Source organism: Perca fluviatilis, chromosome 12 (assembly GCF_010015445.1).
Source record: "Perca fluviatilis chromosome 12, GENO_Pfluv_1.0, whole genome shotgun sequence".
Lineage (NCBI taxonomy): Eukaryota > Metazoa > Chordata > Actinopteri > Perciformes > Percidae > Perca > Perca fluviatilis.
Window position 1 is genome coordinate 20851577 of NC_053123.1, and position 22620 is coordinate 20874196.

General features: G+C 38.4%; 3 protein-coding genes and 1 non-coding gene across 4 annotated transcripts; 2 read left to right on the top strand and 2 right to left on the bottom strand.

Annotated features, from left to right (window-relative positions):
• The first annotated feature begins 1533 nt into the window (after positions 1–1533).
• mpc2b (mitochondrial pyruvate carrier 2b) lies at positions 1534–7340 on the top strand. Its single transcript, XM_039818721.1, has 5 exons — positions 1534–1887; positions 4110–4150; positions 4328–4412; positions 5558–5669; positions 6280–7340. Exons 1-5 carry the CDS (start codon positions 1794–1796, stop codon positions 6326–6328), a joined length of 381 nt encoding a protein of 126 aa, XP_039674655.1. The 5' UTR covers positions 1534–1793; the 3' UTR covers positions 6329–7340.
• A 2297-nt stretch (positions 7341–9637) lies between these two features.
• On the bottom strand, positions 9638–13982 carry rpl24 (ribosomal protein L24). The gene is made up of 6 exons (XM_039819032.1): positions 13845–13982; positions 13643–13718; positions 12715–12825; positions 10948–11084; positions 9990–10053; positions 9638–9769 (listed from the first exon to the last, which is right to left on the bottom strand). Exons 1-6 carry the CDS (start codon positions 13847–13849, stop codon positions 9689–9691), a joined length of 474 nt encoding a protein of 157 aa, XP_039674966.1. The 5' UTR covers positions 13850–13982; the 3' UTR covers positions 9638–9688.
• On the bottom strand, positions 12209–12377 carry LOC120570677. Its single transcript, XR_005641101.1, has one exon. It is a non-coding gene; the product is annotated as a small nucleolar RNA SNORA23 (small nucleolar RNA).
• A 376-nt stretch (positions 13983–14358) lies between the features above and the next one.
• On the top strand, positions 14359–19758 carry cep97 (centrosomal protein 97). The gene is made up of 11 exons (XM_039818901.1): positions 14359–14514; positions 15827–15969; positions 16095–16253; positions 16392–16493; positions 16619–16732; positions 16834–17000; positions 17108–17272; positions 17459–17622; positions 17761–18412; positions 18567–18642; positions 18883–19758. The coding sequence occupies exons 1-11, from the start codon at positions 14478–14480 to the stop codon at positions 19360–19362; spliced, it is 2259 nt and encodes a 752-aa protein (XP_039674835.1). The 5' UTR covers positions 14359–14477; the 3' UTR covers positions 19363–19758.
• Positions 19759–22620: the final 2862 nt, after the last annotated feature.

Here is a 22620-nt window from a genome sequence, read left to right on the forward strand (position 1 = left end):
AAAATGGAAATACTCAGTTAAAGTACAAATACCTCAACATTGTACTTAATTACAGTACTTGAAAAGGTATAGTTACATTACACCACTGCAAAACTTAAATTATGGAGGTCTAAAAACTAGATTTTGACGAAGGGACGCTTTTCAGGACAGGTCCTTAACTTCAGGAAATAAAGCAGGACCCTGGGGCGTCCTGGTAACTCACCAGGTAGAGTGTGTACCATCACGGCTGAGTCCTTACTGCAGCGGCTGAGGTTCGAGTCTGGCACAGGGCCCTTTGCTGCTGGTCTTACCATCTCTTTCCCCTTTCCTTTCTGTCAAGATCTAAATAAAGCAGGGCCCATGTTATTAAGGTCTTTGTCAAGTCAGTTGACGTTGTCCTTTAGTGGTGCTCTGAAATGCAGAAGATGCAAAGAAAGCTCTGTTTATTAGATAGCTTGGGACATGATGGGAACAGTCATGTTGTGTATAGCATTCCAACTTGGTGATAGTGGTAATCAAGCCTGGTTAAAAATGTAAGCTGCTATTTCATTCAAAGTTTGAATAAAACCAGACAGGTTGTTTTACAACATATGTTTTGTTGATTTTCCAGAGCCCTCAAAGACAGAGCCGGATTATCGTTTTAGGGGACCCCGGGGGGAAAAAATGTCTGTTGGGCTTTTGTTACAGGGCCGCAAGAGCAGTTTGTAATGCAGGACCTGCAGCTGTTGTTATCTTACTTCAGTAGGACTTGGCCACGGGGGCCTTTACCTGCTTTGCCCATGTGGTAATACAGTCCTGCTCAAAGATTATTGTATGTCCATTTTGTAAATTTTTAATCATCCTCACATAAATCAAATAACACATTGGGGGGTCCTCATAATCATATGTTGTCTTTGCCTGTCTTGTTGTCCTGTTGGACACAAATCAATTATAAACCTGTTATTATATAAAACCATTCAAATTCAAACTAATAAATATGAAATGTAATGTTTCCCTTAAACAATTTAAATGAATCAAATCAATCCAATCAACACTAACCGTTACAGAGACAATAAATATAATGAAAAGATAAAGACAGATTACATTCTACATGTATCAGGAATACAATTGTAACATTTTATTTTGTATGCTCTTTTTGATTTCAATGTAACTTAAGAGAAGTTACAAAATGTGTAACATCCCAAATTTTGGAGTAAAATGTTTGCCTTAAAATCATAACATTTGCAACAAAATTGAATCAAATTAAATTGTCGGATCTTTACATTCAAACTTTAGTATTCATCTTCAACAGACAGGTCTATGTTGTGGTAATGTTAAAAACCTGGACACCTAAAATCTGAATTCCCTCTTTTTCCCCCCTGTAGAATTACTTTTCAAAGCGATGATTTGTTTCCACCCAGTTGGGATACGCCGGGCCGAAAAAGTAGCAGTCCTTTCTAAACCAATCATACCGGTGTTCTGACAAGGCTGGCCAATGAGGATAGTGGAACATGTCACCCCCGCCTCGCGCCTCACGCGGTAGGTTGCATCGTACAGAAAGTCACCTCGGCTAGTCGTGGCGGTCAGACAGAAGTTACGTTACCGAGAAGCTAGCCGTGGTCACAGCGGTGCCGGGGGAAGGTCGACACCGTAGGACAGCAGCATCACCTCAGATCCGTTGACCTACCTGCTATTTAAGTATTTGACAACATCGTGCAAGTAGACGAAGGCCTTATAGACTAAACGGTTAAAGACTAACGTTAGCTAACCATTTAGCAAGCTAGCTTCAAGTCCCTCTCAGTATCTTCATTTCCATCCGAACAACATCTACAATCATGGCTGCGCTGAGAGTGTCCTATCACAGGATTTTGGACAAGATTGAGCATTTGCTGCCTGCCAAACTGAGACCTCTTTACAACCACCCGGCAGGTAATACAGAGTGTGATTCGCAGTCTGGGTCTGTGTTTGTGATGTCTCTCGGTGGTGGGTGACTGGTTGGGCTCTGTGTTTCCAGCTGTGATATGTGGTAACGTTACAAGTGATGTGGATCAGACAGCAGCTCCTGTCTATTCTTGATAATTCTGTATGAAGGTCATTGATTGTTTTGATATGGCAGTGTTGCCCTGGGAGACCCTAATCTGCTGGGATCTTAAACAGCTCAGTCTGTGAAGAAAAGCTCCGTTCATGACAGGGAAAATGTGCATACGCCAAGAGGTTTATTGTGGTAATATTTAAGTTAAAATGTAGATTATTCATTTGTTTAGCCACTCATTAACCAGAACAGTTGTCCTGTTATTGTCATCATATCAACTTGTGCAAATAATATAGCTACGATCTCTAGAAAAGTAATGTTATGATAATGGTAGGCCTACTTTTAATTATAGTTTGGCTGCAACTACCAATTATTGATCTGCGTATTAATAATCGTATTACCTTTTCGTTTAATTGTTTAGTCTATGAAATGTAAAACAAATATATGAAAAATAGCGAAGAATGATCACCATAAGTACTGTGGGCCTAAGGTGACGTCTTAAAAATGTCTTGTTTTGTCCAAGCATCTGTCCAAAACTCAAACATATTCCATTAAACAATTATACAGAAAAAAGCAGCAAATCGTCACATATGATAAGCTTACACAAAGCAATTTTTTTTATTATTATTATTTTTATTTGTTTAAATCACTGTTAGGGCTGGGACAGTATGCGTACATGGGGGCCGATTCGATTTGTATTGCGATTTACCATTATTGCGATTCTAGAAATATTGTGATTCGGTAGTATTGCGATTTTCTTTCCCCTCTTTAACAAAAACAGAAGATGAATAATACACACCTAGAGACAATATATCTTGAGACATTTCTAAAAACAATTTGTTTTCTAAAAAAAAAAGCACATCACATGTCAGTCAGTCTGACATTTATTTCATTGGTAAAGAAGTACATAACATGTATTTTCTGCTTTCAGTCGGTTTAGCTGGACTCTGATATGATGTACTCACCGTCGACAGTACTGTATAAACAGAAAATAATCAGGTGAAACGTTGATAAAAAATATTGATTCTGGGGGAAAGAATTGATTTATGATTTATTCACGATACAATTATTTCCCCCCCACACCTAATAAAGAGGTATCCATTATCAAAATTGTTTCTGAATATATATATGTATGTATGTATGTGTGTGTATATATATATATATATATATATATATATATATATATATATATATATGTATATGTATGTGTGTGTATATGTGTATGTATATGTATGTGTATGTGTGTGTGTGTATATATGTATGTTTTTTGCCTTAATTTACTTATTGTTCAAGCTTTAATCATGATTTATAGCATTTTTAATTTGTCTAAATCTTGTGATACAGTGTTGAACATTGAAGTAACTTCTACACTCGGTTAAAAGACACATCTAGCTCAAACTAAAGCAGTGGTCCTGCAATAAATCTTACCTTCATGAAGGTATATTTTGTCAACCCGCTTCCTTATAAATAAGGGCAGACTAATTATACTAGAAACACCTGCCAATGTAATGCAATACAATTCAACCACACCACAAACGATGACACCGCTCTAAAAAAACCAACCTGAACATAAACTGTGCATTCTAACCTTTTATGAACGAAGGATTCATTGCGTTAGGGCTGCATTGTGTTTAGATAGGAGTACCTAAATTACTGAACTGTTTCTACTGTTCTACACACACATTCAGATCTCCTTGACACTGATATTACCAAAGGGTACTGAGATTAAGGAGTCACAGGGGACAGTCTGGTCTTTGCTTTGCTCGGTTACTGGAGCTCTGTTTGTCAAGGACAACTTTCTGACCAGGTAATGAGGGGGCGGAGACTAAAGAAGTTCTTGTTTAGCCTGCAGCATAGTGCAGGAATGTGAGGAAAGCTGATTCCGGACCAGCAGCTTTTCTGTGCATTCAGTAGCTACCTCAGTTTATGTGAGATGTTTCGTGTTATTGCTTTGCAACATCTTTACGCCCATTAGATAAACCCAGCAGGCAGATTAGAAACATCAGGGAGAAAATCTTGAAAAACTTTGAAATTACACCAAATAATGTAATATATATCCACTGTTTGAACATAACTGCCAAGTTTCATTTTTTCCCTTTCTACATTGTTTTTATTTTAGGTCCAAAAACTGTTTTCTTCTGGGCCCCGATGTTTAAATGGGTAAGTGCATTTTCACAAAGTTAAATTTGTGTAGGTATACACCGTGTTCCCAACCTTTTTTGGCTTGTGACCCCTTAAAACCATTGTCATAGAAATAAAGGACTTAACCTGTCACCATTTTGTAATTAATAATCTCATCAATTCAAATAGATGAATGTGGTCTCTTCCCCTCTACAGGGTCTGGTAGCAGCCGGTTTGGCTGATATGACTCGGCCAGCCGAAAAACTCAGTACCTCCCAGTCTGCAGTGCTGACAGCTACGGGTAAGGTTAAATCGATTTGGAGACTATACCATTAAGCCTCTGATGGCATTATGTCTGTTTGCAACATAGATTTATTTAATTTTAAAATGGATGTAGTGTGATCTAGGAAAAGACCAAAAAATATATCCTATAAAGCTATAGTGCACATTTATTTACATTCAAGCCGTTGCCAAATGAGTTGATACAAAAGCTAATTAATTAATTAATTGGCTCCACAAAACTCTCTGTATTTCTCAGTATGGCTACGTTTACAAAATGGTGCTGTCTGAAGACAAGCTGTGTGATGCGTTTTGCAATAACAAGATAATTAAGTTAATTAAGCGCTACTAATCACTGAAGGTTTGCGTTCTGTGGATGCGCCGACAGTGTTGTTGTCATTACCGTATTTTCCAGACTATAAGTCGCTCCGGCATATAAGTCGCATCAGTCAAAAAAATGCATTATGAAGAGGGCAAAAAACATATATAAGTCACACTGGACTATAAATCTAATTTATTTAGAAATCTATTTCACAAAATCCAAGACCAAGAACAGACATTTAATCCGGAAAGGCAAGTTATTCAGCTACACAATAGCACACGGAACAACAGGCTGAATAGGTGTCCGGTATGTTAACGTGACCCATTAACAGTTATTCAGCTACACAATAGCATAAAGAACATACCTGGGAGGCTAAATTAACATAACAAGCCAGCGAGTCCAACAAGCAGCTGTAGACGATAAGGGTTATTCCTTGGTTCATGTCAGTCAGTATGAAATAACATTTAAAAACATGTTAAATTATATGTATGGACCAGCCAAACTATGAAAAAAAGTGTGACTTATAGTCCGGGAAAAAAGGTACTTAGAATTCCTCACGGGGGCGACAGAAACTACACACTGTAGCTTTAAATATGGCACACTTAGTCGAAGGATTTCAATATGCGGCCCTGAATTGTTTTTTATCTCTGCCTTGTTCAGTCTGATCAGTTTGTCTGTCCTGAGATAATATGACCAATCTGTGCTAAAGGTTGTGTGATGCATCTGCTTTTGCAATATGTTTCTTCAAACAAATCTTATCTGTTACTGCTGAAACACAGACTCTGTTCTCAACAGCTGGTTCACCATTAGTGTGCATAACCTTACGGCTGACCTTCTTCCACCAGGCCTGATCTGGTCCAGATACTCATTGGTCATAATCCCGAAGAACTGGAACCTGTTTTGTGTCAACTTCTTTCTCGGCTGCGCAGGAAGCTCCCAGCTCTACAGGATTTGGAGGTTTGTGTGTTTGTTGTGGTTAATGTACAGTCTAACTGACCTTATTTCTGTTAGAACCACTTTCATGATCGATTGTAGTTATATAAGTGATGCAAGATAAGTGCACCGTAGATTTCTGTTAAATATGTATTCCTTATGCATAGCTGATTAGAAGTTGAGCTTATCTATCGGTCGAGCTCAGTGGACCGCATTGAGCAAAAAGTTCCACTCAGCTGTCCTGACATGTTGCGAGACCTTCCATTACATCACTGGTTCCTTGGTTGTTTACTCTGTTCTTGCGTGGCGGTTTACATTCAGTGTGTTTTAGACTATGATGGAGAACGGATCGTTGAAACTGTTGGCCCCTCCCTTGGTGTTTATGTCCCGCTGGCCAGCTGATCGACCGTTTACTTCTGAGTTTGATTGATTGTGCCATACAATATTTGTCTAAGAAAAACTAAATAAAAGTATTATTTATTCAAATGAATGATACATAGAAATAATTTAAATGTTGCTACATCTCACGTGTGTTTCTTTATTCACTGTGATCAGGCAGCACATGAAACTGCGGAATAACGAGAAGAAAAAAATCATAATGTAAAATAAATATGTTATTTTTCTTTTCTAATAGGCACAAGCAGGATTTGAAGGCACAGGCTAAAGCGGCTGCAGAGTCCTGAGTGCTTTTCTGTTGCCAACACTTCCTTCAGTGGACTTAAAGGGAGACATCAACCTGCCCCTTCCCATCATCGTCTCCATAACACCCATGCCATAACCATAATTCTACCACATTAAGCCTGTTGGAAATGTGCACTTTTCCTTGAGTTTCAAATTTCCTCAGGGTGTAAAAAAACAAAAGAGACAGAGCGGTTTTTTTGAACTGTTTTAACACACACACACACTTAAGAATTGTGGTCATCAACGCACAAGTACAAAAACTTGTATGATTGTACATTCTTTAATCTAAGTTCATGCTTTATGTCTTGTGCACTAGTTGGGAAAATTTTTTTTTTTTCCCATCATCATTTTTCAGGTGTAGCAATCAGTACCTCATGCATCAATTTCCCAAAAAAATTAACTGTTGGATGTGTGGTTTAAAGGAATGTTTTCCCAAATGAAATTAAGAGGGATTTCATCACATTAATTTTTTTCATTTACTTATTTATAAATAGGTTACAGTTACGGCATCTGTACCTCAGTGGATATTAAATCATTATTGATTACCATGTAATGATTCCTTCCATTTTAATGGCTTTAATCTGTGTGAGAGCAAATCTTAATTTATTAATGACTTGATGAAAACATGAACTTGTAGTGAAAACTGTATAGGAAGATGCTGTTATTTTCTGATTCTTTATCAGAAAAACTTACACCAATGCCACATATTTACCTGTGCAGCTTTTTGATTGTTACAGTCAACTAGCGAACACGCTACCAGCTCTGTTATCAAAATCCTGCCGTTGAATGCCTTTTTGTTCCTAGAAAGGTGTTTTATATTTTTTCTGTCTAAGAATAGTACTTTCATTGACATGTTCCCACTATAGTTAACATTTATAACCCCCTGAATATTTTAGCAATAATTGGTGTCATCACATAAATATTTCTTGATCTGCTGACTGTTTGAACAAATGGCACTTGGATGGTCGTTAATTATGGCTCTGTAATGCTAATAAATCCTGTTTGAGGACATCACCTGATGGTCATTTTTTAGTAGTTTCTCACTTTTATAGAATAAGAATTTAATAGAAAATAATTTACTACAGCCCTAAAAGATAAATTCACCCAGGTGCGAGTTTATTGAAGTAAAAGAGGCAATTGTTAACGCAGAACACTGATCAGATTTGTGTCTGGCTACAAAATCGGTGTTGGCTACACCGTTTCAAGTATAAATCTTTTTGAGCTTCAGTCCTTTCACATGGGCAGCACTAGTCCAGAGACACGGGACAATCGGAAACTTGATCCCCCTCTGCTGCTTGCAGTCTGCCCTACAGAGCAACAAATCATTTTAACATCCACTTTTTTTTTTTACCAAAAACACATCCTTCAGAATATTTTTTCATATTAAGTTTGGGTCACCATGACAAAATTATATTAACTTCACTGATTCAAATTTAGAAGTCTGACACCAGGATGGATTACAGCACAGAGGCATCTGGACTAAGGTTAGAGGCTCAGATTAAGGTTTGGTGGAGCTATGATAACATATTGACATGTCCTAGCAGGAAAAGTACAGTTTAAATTAATACATTTAGTATTTCAGTGTCCCAGGGCTCTGGTATTGAGCCTGCTAGCTCCCTAAATAGGATACTTTGTTAGTAACACATGCTTTTCCTGTTACAAGTCAAAATGAAAAGGGCCTCCTGATGTTCACCATAATGCAACAGTAATAGTCTTAAGTGACCGTCTTGATTGAGACAGCCAAACAATCTTTATTTTTTTGGGCATTTTAGGCCTTTATTTAGGACAGCTGTAGACATGAAAGGGGAGAGGGGGAATGACATGCAGCAAAGGACCACAGAACAGAGTTGAACCTGCGGCCGTTGCATCGAGAAGTAAACCTCTGTATATGGGCACCAGCTCTACCAGGTGAGCTACCCAGGTTACAACAGCCAAACAATCTTGTCAAAAATCCAGTGGTCTGACTGAATCATTTTAAGTCTCGTTTGTAAATTTAGTAAGTCATCATGCAGCCGTGATCCCTAAGTAGTGTAATGAACTCTAGCAACCATATATATATATATATATATATATATATATATATATATATATATATATATATATATATATATATATATATATGTATATATATATATATATGTATATATATATATGTATATATATATATATATGTATATGTATATATATTATATATATATATATATGTATATATATATATATATATGTATATATATATATATATATACATACACACTTCGGGTCAAATTGACTTTTTTTAAGCACTGAAAATGTGTAGAAAAATTTAACAATTTAAAACATTGGAAAAAGCAAAAACAAAAAAAGTTTAAGGTTGACGGGAAGACAAGGGTAAAGGTGGATAATTGGCTTCTTAGAACATGAAACATGAGGATGGTCAGATGTCATGTGATAGAGTTGATGAACAGCCTATGTGTTTTGCCTAATTATTTTATGCATGTGATTTTTTTTTCCTTTTGGCCATTTGTGTTTTTTCTGCACTCTTGCCTAAATTGTTGTCCATTATCCCATCCTCTGTCACCGTTTTCTGATTTGTACTTTTCTGGAGACAGTAACTTTTAAAAGGTCCCATGGCATGAAAATTTCACTTTGAGGTTTTTTAACATTAATGAGTTCCCCCAGCCTGCCTATGGTCCCCCAGTGGCTAGAAATGGCGATAGGTGTAAACCAAGCCCTACTCTGCCTTTGAGAAAATGAAAGCTCAGATGAGCTGTTTTGGAATCTGCTTGTTATGAGGTCATAAGGAGCAAGGTTACCTCCCCTTTCTCTGCTTTGCCCACCCAGAGAATTTGGCTCACCCATGAGAGAGAGACATCATGGCTTTCAAACGAGAAAAGTGGCAGTTGGTCAAGGCCACACCTCCACCTTGCCACTCCCACTCTCCTCCTCAATAGCTACAGACCATAGACTGTTAACAGTCTATGCTACAGACACAGAAAAGGTACATCCTAAGGAAAGCTCATTGTAGGACTGGCTCTAGTGGCTGTAATTCTGCACCAAAGCTGAATTTTGGGAAAGAGACTTCCGATACAGTATTAGGAGACCACTGAGGTCTATATAAAAGCATCCAAAGAGCACCATTTCATGGGACCTTTAAATAAAAAAAATAAAAAAAAATCAGATTATTAACTTATCAGAGTCGAGCATCGAATCATTCTAGAGAATCTATGCATCTAAGAATCTATTTTTCCCAGCCCTAATAAGCATGGCTTTGATATGGTTTTCAATATGATCTTGCTTCAACATTTATCTTATCAAATTACAAATCACACTTATGATGGTTAATCAAAAGTCTTTTATTCACAACCCTAAACAACGTGTCAGGTTTAGCGTTTTCCACCGACGCGGGGTGCGCTGACCTTCATGGTCTTAGCGATCTTGGGTCTCGGTGCTGCCTTTGTAGACGACTGAAAAAAAGGAGAAATGCATTAAGTTCAGTACAGTTAGAAATCACCATATTACAATTTGAAACCGACAATGAAGTTGTGTATGTAATATTTCGTTTCTTTCCAAATGCCACATAGTATTCTATAATTTTTGACAAGTATACTATATAGCATCCCAGATTTAATATTTGTGAAAGGAAATACCCATAAAACAAAAATAGTGTATGATTTGAGTTCTTACCTTTGCACTTGGAGCAGTGGGCTTCTTGGCTGCCTGTTTGGCCTTCTTTGCCTCCTTGGCAGCTCTGAGAAAAAAGAAAGAAAAACAAAATCAGCCAAACTACCCAAGTAGGAGAGGACGATATGGACACTTAATCCTTCGTGCTATCACGTAATCTTATAATTCGACAAACACATGGGTCTATCTGAAAAAGTCCATTGAGAAACAATTTATGGATAAACCACACAGTAACGCGTTTTCAGAAACATGCCTCCAGCTAATTGAAAAAAAATACATGGCAGAAACAAGGTACATCTTTACACTGATGCAAAGGTTTTATAAAAATGAATTATAGCCATAACGCAGTCCTGATGATAAATTTGCAAATGTCTTAATACCCCTAAAGATATTTAAGAGATATGTATCTTGGTATAGAAAGTTTTATAAATATATTGCCTCTCAACACAGTATAGATCAACAGTGTCTAACCCTCACAACAAGTTGTCCAGAGATGGGGTTTATCAACAGGTTTGAGGCTGGTTATTTCCTGGACACTCGTGTACCCAATTGTAAAGCAGTTTCCAGCAGAGCTCTCCATATTGCAATTTAAACCATAACTGTAGTTTAGTACATGTTATGCTATAAGTCGCCACCACATCCTTTTCTCCTACATTTAAAAAAAGATTAAAAATAACACCGATATTCATAAGTTTTCAAATGCTGAATTGATTTCACATTTACTTTTTATGAATAACATTTCACAGTGAAAATCTGCTGCAAGATTAGACATTTTGCAAGGCCAGCTGTGGCCCTTTGCCACCAAGATGTCCAACTCAAATTCCACAATAATAAGTGCATAATGTCTCTCCTGCTAAAACTACAGCCCCTCAATGTTGAGTTAAACTGGCCAGATTCAGGAGCAACCAAGAAACTGGATGATTTAAATAAATACATAAAAAGGTACAGTTTGAGTCCTCACCTGATGGCCTGCTCCCTCTGGGCCTTGCGGACCTCGGGTTTCTGGTTCCTCTTGGCCATGATCTCAGCCAGGGAGGCACCAGTGATGGCCCTCTGGAATTTCACTGCGCGGCGGGTACGCTTCTTTGCCACCTCTTCCTGTTAAAAACGCAATAAGAGACCTTAGTTTATTTTTCCACAATATGCTCTACAGAGTAGAACCGCACGATATGAGGAAAATATAAGACATGCAACAAACTTGTTGAATAGCTCAGTAACGATATTACTTGCGATAAATGGATATTAAAGTGTACTCCGTTCTGCATTTCTGCTTAAATGCAACACATTGCTTGTTGAATTTAAACCAATGAAAGCAAATCATTTCCAACACTTATTGAATATAAAATTCACCACTAAAAAGAAAGAATGAGTTACATTTTACAGTGCAGTTTTGATATTTTCTTTCAACTAATGTGAAAAATCGGTGTCATTCGCGATATGTGGCAGCCTTTCATGATAGGGTTATTGCGCGAGTTGATATCTCGAAGATTTATAAAAAAATAAAATACATATTGAGCAACCATACTACACACTCCCATCAGCAACACGTCCAACCCAGCCAACCTCTGTTCACTCAATGACAAATTATAAAGAGTACCCTACATAACCAGAATCTTACATGTTCATTTTGTTTATATAAAAAAATAAAATAAAACCCTGTTCCTCTAGGTGTTGAATCTCCAAAGATTGAGGTGTAACCGTAAACTTAACTAAAGTTGTTTTAACTACATTTTTCAGGAACGCCAAATCTAACCACTATTTTCCCAATACAACTTTCCCAAATTGGCAAATCTATCCCTGGATGAGTTTCACCTAACCAATATCAGAAGTGTAGAGTGTCTCCAACCGTCATAAACAAGTCTGTGTGTGCGTCCTCCGACACCTTTACCATACACAACAGATTATTCACAAGAAAAAAATAGAAAATGTTGGTTCTTAATGTCACTTTTATTAGCCACCAAGTAAGTGCCAAACATACTGCAACTTGTGTAACTACTTTATATCTAACCCAGCTCCAATGATGCTGATTACCTAGCCAATTATTGATGCGTTAGAATTGTTAGTGTTGATGAATTTCACCCATTCTACTTTACAATATAGACTGACACTAACATTTTAAAACCAAGTTATGCCATGCAGTATCCCTGAAATGCTGGTATTTTATTAGTGCTAGCTGTAATGGAATTAGTTTGCACATTATACAGTTACAGGTGAGTATTGTAGCATGTAGGAGAGTTTGGAGGCTGGCCAATGGTAAGATGTCAAGGACCAGTACTATGATCTCCAGTTGCTCTATGGCTGCAGGTGTGGAGTGAGCACTGCTGCCCAGCCTGCAAAACACAGTCAGGCAACAGCACATAACACAGACTTACACCGTGCACACCGTCCACCCGCAGCCAAAACAATAAATAAGAAGTGTAAACAAGTGGATCGTTATAAATTGGTGAATTAATGGATCCATTTATATCCATCAATCCAAAATAATGTATTACTCACTATGTTAGCAGTGCTTTTATACATTGGTAAAAGTTGTAAAAAAAAAAAACTGCAATGGGCTTTTGCCAGCTGTACTAATCATAAGCACATAAAAAAAAATAATAGCCAAGGTACCAAATATATGCCCCAGACTGTTGATGAATAAATGCTACTTTTAAAAGCAGATATTAAATGCTTTTGAGACAACACCGAGTTACTATAAACGCAGTAATACACAGAGCATGTTACTTACAGACTGGCCCTTCTTGTGCTTGCGTCTGTACAGCACAGTCCAGTTGATCTGTCTTGGGTTCCTCTTGGCCAGGAAGGCAGACTCGCACTTGCCATTCAGAAACTGGAACACCTAGCAGACAGGAAAGCACATCCTCAGATTACTAATTTACAAATCCCCATATAATAGACACTCACTAATAATGTTTAGACACATATGCATCATTGCCATTTTGCAACATCACTGACAGGTGCAATTTTTTGCATCGACACAATGTGACACATTGCATTGTGGGATTGTTCGCAGAAAGTAATGTACATGCTATTTACAATAATTTGTTATATTGTGGGAATTAGAGATCCCTGTGTAGTACAGAATACAAATAATTCAGACGTTTAACTAACATACAAGCTAAATGTGGTAAACTGTGATGAATGGGCAGAGATTATGCAAACAGCCATAAGAACTGGGAAAAGCAACTTACTAATGGCTTTTCCCTTTCCTGGATGTATTGCATTAAGTAATACACTAATGAAGTGAACCTTAAAGACCTGTGCCTTTACATTTGACACAATTTAGATATCAAGATAGTTAACGTTACTTATGACAGTGACATTTGTATTTAGTCAACATTGGAAAGCTCTTCACCGGTTTTGGGGGAAAACAATACCGTAACGCCGCTAATAAGCGGTGCACTAATTAAAATAATATCTTGTGCAGGTCATACTTTGTGTCGCTATCAGTTTACGGTAACGTAACGTTAGCACTTAGCAAGTTTCATTAGCATTCAATGTAGCCGACAAGGCCTATTTCAGGGACAGTTGCTTATGTTACAAAAGTGTATATAAGGGCGACAAAGACAACGAATACATAGACTGAATCAGTGAATTGTACTTCAACCGTATCTACAGACAGAGTAACTAGAAACCGGTGTTGGCAGAATGGTTACCTTTCCGTCTATCCTGGCGTATCGGCGGCCATGGCCGGGGTATATTTTATACCCGCTGAAACTGCACAACTCGACCCTGAAAACGACAAATATATGGCATCACTAATAGAAAAGAGTACACGTTCACTCTTAATGTAGATAACATCGTTAGAAGGTTTGTTTAAGCGTTGAGATGGCATTTGATAGTATTCTGTACACTCACTTCATGATGGCTACGAGAGGGCACAAAACCGGAAAGAAAGATGACGGATGCGGAAACGGAATAGGGAGACTGCAACTCGATATTTATGAATTAATAAACAGTATAACTTATTGTCAGTGAGTTGACGTGTTGTTAATACTTTACGCATAACATACACATATAAATTATTTTTGCTGTTGTAAAAAATTGTTTAATAAAATTAATACTTTGGCCTATCATCACAAGGTTGACGTCACAATCTGAAGCGTTCTAGCTGGTTGCTAGCAAGTAAGCGGCCAAGATTTCTGGATTTAAAATACGATAATAAAGAAGTGAATTAAGCAAATTATAAAAAGATATTCACTTCTAGGAATTGTATTTTTTTACCATTAACTTTGTTAGCTAGGTTATAATTTATTTATTACAACCTGGCTGGCGGTAAGAAATGACGAGAATTGTAGTCTTTTCAAGACACATGATGCCACTCAGTAATGAGCGAGACAGTCTGTTTGAACTACATTTCCCACAACCTCCCTGGTGTAGCCGTTGGACAAGCGACAGACGCAAACGTTAGCTAGCTACATCTTCACACAACAGTCTGTCGCAAGTAGAGTTGTTAGCTAACGTTAGCTAGGTGTTGCCTAAGGCGACAGGATGGGTGTATCAGATTTACAGTTCGATACAAATGCTGGTAAGTGGCTCTATGGTTGTCTTGGTCAGACAGACAACGATGGTCCATTTTTGTGTATTGGTAGCCGTAGTGAGAATGTTCATTACCAGCTAGCTAGCTAGCTAGCTAACGTAAGCTAGCATACATCACCTAACTGCCGTTAGATGACATTAGCTACAAACATCAAGTGTGTCAGAGGATGCAGATCAATACATCCGATGTCAGTCCTATGGCTTCAGATTTATAAATTACCTTGTAGCAAAGTTTAACAAAACTTAAATATCAGACCAACTCGTGTTGTGTTGTGTTGATATTCTGCAAGTTGTCCAGGTAACGTTAACGTTAGTTAGTGAAAGGTATTGTCTTTTGTTACTTGGCAGATATTTAAATAGAAGTAACGTTAGCTCTACCGTCCGACCAAAAGTGGTTGCTTTGTCCTTCTCTTGTCTTCTCTAGTACTCCTTTCTTAAAGGGTTACTGCAGTGATTTAGTGTTAGACTTTCATAAAGTTGGAGGACTTGCAGAGACAGATTAAAACAAAATCAGTGCAACCTGGGCTTATCCTGAGTTTTAAGCTCTGTACCAGCTTCAAAATCGCTGTATCCTACAAATGTAATAATGCAACTTAGTAGCATCATTCATTAGTCTCTGGTGAATGCCCTCGTTTTTCAAACTCCATGCCTCCAGTTTATAACACAGGTTTTTTTTTGTTTATTTGAAGTCTCCAGCAGTAAAGGTGTTGAAATTAATCAAATAATCGATGCATCGAATCGTGGACATGGACGATGCTGCATCGATAATCTGCAGGCTCATAATAGATTATTTCTGTTTACAATTTAATGTAGGCCTAACAACATTTCTGTTTACATATTCTGTTATGTTTTGCACATTCAGGAAGTGCCATGTGCTCAGTGCTGTAGTTTGATGTATCCAATTTATTTAGTATTCGAGCCAAGCAGAATGTTTTGTTTTTGAAGCTTGAAATGCTTTGAATTAAATGTCCTATATGGCTTTAATAGAAACATTTATTTGACGCATCGTGATGCATCGAGATATCGAATCGAATTGAATAGCTGACATGATAATTGTAATCGAAATCAAATCGGGAGATCAGTGAAGATTCACACCTCTATTAAGCTGCCTAACTCAGAATAACCCTAATCACATTAAGCGGACCTTTTATGTGTGAATTTGGCTGAGTGTCTGCCCCAAGCTTTACTGCAGGTGTATACCGTATATATGCTTTACTGCATGTAGCCGTGGTGATTAGCAAAAGAACAGTTGGTGTAGTTTATCAGTCTGTTTTATCTCCACCTTTTTTTGCTCCTACAAGGACCTGTGGTGGACCTTTCAGCCCGGGGTATGCAAAAGCTGGATCCGAGTTTCACCTGCTCCGAGGACACTCACACTCTCATCCTGGACCGTAACCACATAATGAAACTGGACCACCTGGAAAGGAGCCCAGGCCTTCAGCAGGTGGTTAAACGCTTTCCTGGTTTTCCCTCTCTTTGCAGACTTCTAGCATAGTCACTGATGACTCTGTGCCTGCATATGGTCTTGATTTAATGCCTTTCGGTAAATCTTTGTCTTTTTCCCTTAAGCTATCTGTAGCCAGTAACCGTCTGGTGAGAATGATGGGCGTGTCTCGGCTAACAGAGTTGACAGTCCTGAATCTTCCCAATAACAGTATTGGATACATCGAGGGGCTAAGAGATCTGCCGCACCTCAAATGGCTCAACCTGTCTGGGAACAATATTAAGGTGAGGAGAAGAGATATTCTTACATACTTTACAGATCATATCTAAGTTATTTATAAAAAAAAAAGTAATTGCATAGATTAAACTATTGTTTCAGCATGTGTGTTAATATTTTAACTGACTGTACACTCTTTTACACAGGTCATTGAGCAACTCAACAACTGTGTTTCCCTTCAACACTTGGATCTGTCTGACAATAACATATCTACCATTGGGGATGTGACCAAACTGGTGGCATTAAAGGTGAGCACTGGAGCGTCCAAGGTCAAAAGTTTAGCATAAAAAAAAAATATATTATTTAATAATGTTCAGTTATTTTGTCAATTTTCTTTTATGTATCTTTAATGCATTTTCTGTCAATATTGCAGACACTATTACTCCATGGAAACAGCATTACAACACTTCGTACTGTGCCTGCTCACCTACCTGCACATTTATCCATTCTCTCCCTGGCAGAAAATGAGATAAGGGATCTTAATGAAGTAATTATCGTTCCCCTCACTTGATACAGCAGCACTAATCTCCTTTTAAATTCTATAGAGGCTAAGTATCGTTGACCGACTTTCTTCTAATTATTCCATAGGCGTCATACCTGGCACCTCTCCATGAACTGGAGCAGCTGTCCATTATGAGCAACCCTTGTGTTATGGCCACCCCCTCCCTGCCAGGTTTTGATTATCGACCATATGTCATGAGTTGGTGTCTGAGCCTGAAGGTCCTGGATGGCTATGTAGTGTCACAGAAAGAAGGGTCTGTACATTCCTATGCTGCTACAATTTGCTAGTTAAGATTAATGCAGGAATTCTGTCTAAATGTTTGAATCTCTCATTTATTGTGTATAATTGTCACGATTACAGTCTCAAAGCAGAGTGGCTCTACAGTCAGGGAAAAGGACGTACATATCGACCAGGTCAGCATGTTCAGCTGGTTCAATACCTGGCCACTGTTTGCCCTCTGACATCATCACCGGCCCTGGAGACGGCAGAAGACGCCAAACTGGAGAAGATCCTCAGTAAACAGAGGTATAAATCTGAATTTAGCAGTACTGCCTTGCAACATGAAGCTCAAAAAACATGACGCCACAGAGACGCCAAAGACTGTCCTCCAATAATCACTTCACGGCCATGATAACTCTGCCATACATCCTTCTTAATAGAAAATATTAACTTGAATGACCCCATGCTTACACTGACATTTTTGTCTCTCAGGTTTCATCAAAGGCAGCTGTTAGAGGAGACCCAAGGAGGCTGCCCCAGCCCTCCTCGTCCAACTCAGCTAGATGTGGAGAGGCACAGTCCTTCACATCCAGTCCCACAGGGGGGAGCCAGAGAGGTAAAGCAACCAGCTGCTGCTCCCTCAGTCCTGGAGGCAGGTAAGAGGGCATCTTTTTGTCTCTATGGGGCAGTTCCGGTGCATCAGTTTTTATTGTTTCTCTTTACAAGTAGTTGTGATGCAGAGCATCCTTTTTTTTTAACAAGTTAAACAGTTTGGGGTGTCTACTTTTGTGCAGAACCAGTCGTGCAGTTTAACACCTGGGTGAGCTGTGATTCTTCCCACTCATCATTGCCGGTAGTCCGCAGCCCAAGGCTCAGAGAAGAGCACATCTACTTGGAGGATGTGCAGACAGATGAGGAGAAACTCAATGGCAGCATGCTTTCGTCAGAGTCCACCTTTCTCCCCTTTACATCTGATCTGGAGCCACAAACAACCCACTCGGACAGCGAGGACGAGACAGAGACCTTTGAACCTGATTCCCTAGCTCCAAAGCGGCCAGCACAGCCCAAAAATCACAAAACAAGCAAGACACATAATTTACCCCCAGTGGAAAAGCAAGAGAGAGTTCTTGAAGAAGAAGTTATTTCTGGTGCAGCCACAACAGCCGGATCCCTGGACGTCAGAGTTAGCACACCACAAAATCAACTGGAAACATCCTCTGACTTAGGTAAGGCAGAGATGAAAGAAGCCTCCAAGCAGGAAGAAGTTGCTATGTGTGCCAGTAAATCAAGTTTGATGGAAGCAGACAGGGCAGCAGTTAAAATACAGTCATGGTGGAGGGGACAGCACACTCGGTGTTGTCACCCCATGGCCAAAGAGGTGCGCAGTGAAATCCGCCTGCGCAGGATGCAAGAACACATCATCTCCCTGTCTGGAAAGTTGGACATGTAAGTGACTGACCATCAGCATCGTTTATTTTCTATTTTACTTATGGTATGAGAATGGTTGTACTTTAACAAATATTACATATTGTTATAGATATATACATATTTGCTCATATTTACAATGATTGCTAATAGGTAAAATGGGATTTGTTTGCAGGGTGCAGCAGCAGTATGAAGAAGAGAGGTTACAAAGGCTGGTTCAGGAAGAAGCTGTAAAGTTTCTGTGGAAACAGGTCAGTGATTGAAGTGGTCATTTATCGTGGCAATCCACCTAATAGTAGTTGAGATATTTTAGTCAGGAGCAAGTGGTGGGCCGACCGACTAATCGACCGACAGACAATCAGACGAACATTGCCATCATGTTGCTAGCATTGCTATAAAAATATCCGGAGACAATACACCTTAAAATTGGCTTGCAACATTTAACATGGCTTCCTCATTAGTTTAAAAATGTTCCCATGTTTTCCTTGTAGCTCCAGTCTATGCAGCTGTGGAAGCAGTCTGTGGAGCAGCATCTGGCTAGCATTAGTAAGGCTGTCACCCCGGCTCAGATCTCAGCTTCTGGACTTTGTGAGGCTGCCCCACCTGTTTCATCCAGCACGACGTACCCACCCTGCACAGACGTCTTGTTCCCAGACTCCGGTTTCCAGTCAACAAGTGATCAGCAGGCAGCGCAGGAGGATAGCTTCCTGAGCAGTGGGACAGCAGACTCTCTGAAGACGGTGCAAACACTGAGTCCTGTTTGTAGCGGCTTCGCTGGTGCTAGCGATGGTGTGGACAGCGCAGACTGCAGCCTGTTGGAGCAGTACCTCTCCTCTGTACAGCAGCGGGAGGAGGAGGCTGAGGAGGTGATCAGTGATAAAACAGAAACGCCACAGCCCTCCTCACCAGTATCACCCAGCAAAACAGCACAGTCCAACTCCCCCCCGCAGAAGGCAGCAAACAACCAATGAGAAGTGCAAAGAACAGAGGAAACCACTCCTGGCCTTGTCTGAGTATCTACACCAAATAGACACCGGTAGGGAACTACTGAGTGTGTTTAAATTGGCCCTGACTGTAGGATCAGGATGCGTTGCTCTTAAAACGTTGTCTGACAACTGCACTTATCTTGATTACTGACCCAGATCTCAAATAGCAGTGCACTTAGTTTCATTTGTTTATCAAGACTGATTCCAGGACAGGCTTGAAAACAACACCTTACTGTGAATGTAACTCAAGTTTTTTTTATACGTCACTACTTTGATCTGTTCGGTTCTTTAATGGACATTTTCCTCTCTGTGTAAAGACAATGATTGTGATGTAGCTTCAGAAGGTATTAGTAACTTTAAATAAATTATTTAATGATGAAATACAGTGAATAGGTTGCTACCTCTACTGAGCAAAGGACCAGATATGGTATGTTCTATTCTCTTTATCAATATCCCCTGCGTTAAATATATGTAAGGAGTTGATGTGCTGAACATAGTGCACTTGTAACCACATACTGTGTGTGTGTGTGTGTGTGTGTGTGTGTGTGTGTGTGTGTGTGTGTGTGTGTGTGTGTGTGTGTGTGTGTGTGTGTGTGTGTGTGTGTGTGTGTGTGTGTGTGTGTGTGTGTGTGTGTGTGTGTGTGCGCATAGATAGATAGATAGATAGATAGATAGATAGATAGATAGATAGATATATATATAGTGAGTACACCCCTCACATTTTAGTAAATATTTCATTCATCTTTTGAAGAAATTACACTCTGATATATTTTTTTTTTAAAGTTATGTATGTCCCCTCAAAATAACTCGACATACGCCAGTTAATAATCCAACGCTGGCAACAAAAGTGAGTACACTCCTATGTTAAATTCCCAAGAGGCAGGCAGAATTTTTATTTTTAAAGCGCCAGTTATTGCATTCAGGATACTATGCATCCTGATAAAGTTCCCTTGGTCTTTGGAATTAAAATAGCCCCACATCATCATACGCCCTTCACCATACCTAGAGATTGGCATGGTTTTATGTCACTTAGCCTAATAGCTGGTTTGATTTGCATTGAGAGATGATTTTATGGAAAGTAACCCATGCCAATCTCTAGGTATGGTGAAGGGTATGTGATGATGTGGGGCTATTTTAATTCCAAAGGCCAAGGGAACTTTATCAGGATGCATAGTATCCTGGATCCATGAAATAACTGGCCTTTAAAAATAAAAATCTGCCTGCCTCTATGGGAATTTAACATAGGGGTATACTCACTTTTGTTGCCAGCGGTTTAGACATTAATGGCTGTATGTTGAGTTATTTTGAGGGGACTGCACATTTACACTGTTATACAAGCTGTAAACTTAATACTTTACATTGTAGCAAAGTGTCATTTCTTCAGTGTTGTCCCATTAAAAGATATAATGAAATATTTACTAAAATGTGAGGGATGTACTCACTTTTGTGAGATACTGTGTAATATATATACATACATACATACATACATACATACATACATACATACATACATACATGAAACAACAAGCATATTATCAATTATCCCATACAGTGTTAATACTGTTTTTTTTTTATCAACTTTAGATCACATCACCTGAGAATGTTGTAGCAAAACATTTTAAATATATCTGCAATTATCGTTTTCCAATTATTGTTATTTGGTTTCATATAGAAATGATGGTTGATGACACACATGCTTTTCATGCTATGACAAGTCAACCTTTGTTCTGTAAAGAAGATATATTACATACACAAAATTCTGTCACTAAAATAATTTATTAATGGACACAATGTTTATAACCACAACACATAATTGGTGAAACATTTTGGTATTGTATGGCCTGGTTCATATTCATGAGTTGTTGCCAAGCAGTCGTGGAAACAAAGTAATGCCTCAGTATAAAAATACTATATTACAATCAAAGTTCTGCATTTAAAATATCACAGAAGTATAAGCAACAAAATGTACTTAAAATATTAAAGTAAAAGTACTCATAATGCAGAGTGGCTACTGTCAGTAATATACTTTTATATTATTGGATCATTATTCTTTTTGGGGGGGGTCATTTTTAGGACTTTATTTTCACAGGACAGATGAAGACATGAAAGGGGAGAGAGGGGGGGAATGATATGCAGCAAAGGGCCGCAGGTCGGAGTCGAACCCGCGGCCGCTGCTGTATGTATATATATATATATATATATATATATATATATATATATATACATACAGTACAGGCCAAAAGTTTGGACACACCTTCTCATTCAATGCGTTTCTTTATTTTCATGACTATTTACATTGTAGATTCTCACTGAAGGCATCAAAACTATGAATGAACACATATGGAATTATGTACTTAACAAAAAAGTGTGAAATAACTGAAAACATGTCTTATATTTTAGATTCTTTAAAGAAGCCACCCTTTCCTTTTTTGATAACTCTGCAAACCCTTGGTGTTCTCTCAATGAGCTTCATGAGGTAGTCACCTGAAATGGTTTTCACTTCACAGGTGTGCCTTGTCAGGGTTAATTAGTGGAATTGTTTCCCTTATTAATAAAAAAGCAAAGGGTAAAAAGTGACGTTGTTCATATTACAATCATACAATTAACATATCAGAATTGACACAATATATATATTTTTTCCCTTTTTTTCCCCTTCCCTTCCCCTCCTTCACGCCCAGTGGGGGAAAAAAAATAAAAAATAAATGTTTACAATGAATTAAAAATGGAAAAAATATCAAAATAAATAATTAACAGAAGGAAATATATATGTCTACACACACTCATACATACCTACTTACATATATATACATACATACACTCCCAGACGTACATCATATATGCACCCATATATTCATATATACCCACGCATATGCATACATACATACATCCCTATACATGTTTACATACAGACATACAAATTTCCATATGGTTGCGTCATATGTCACAGAGATTACATCCATGCCTCATCTACACAGGTCCAAATCCATGCTTGGTTTTTGTTTTTCAATGCATTTGGTTAGCATATGCGAACCATCTCTTCTTGAATAACTTCATTTTACCTCTCATCTTATGCGTTATCATTTCAAGTTTTCTACAACCTCAATCCATTTATCTAACCTTCCAACCTCGAGTTATTTGTTTAATGGCAGTAATTCTCAACACCCAGAAGATATAATAATTTTCTTTGTTTAAACCTTTCGGCTGTATGCCAAGCATGACATGTAATTGTTCAAAATTAGTATT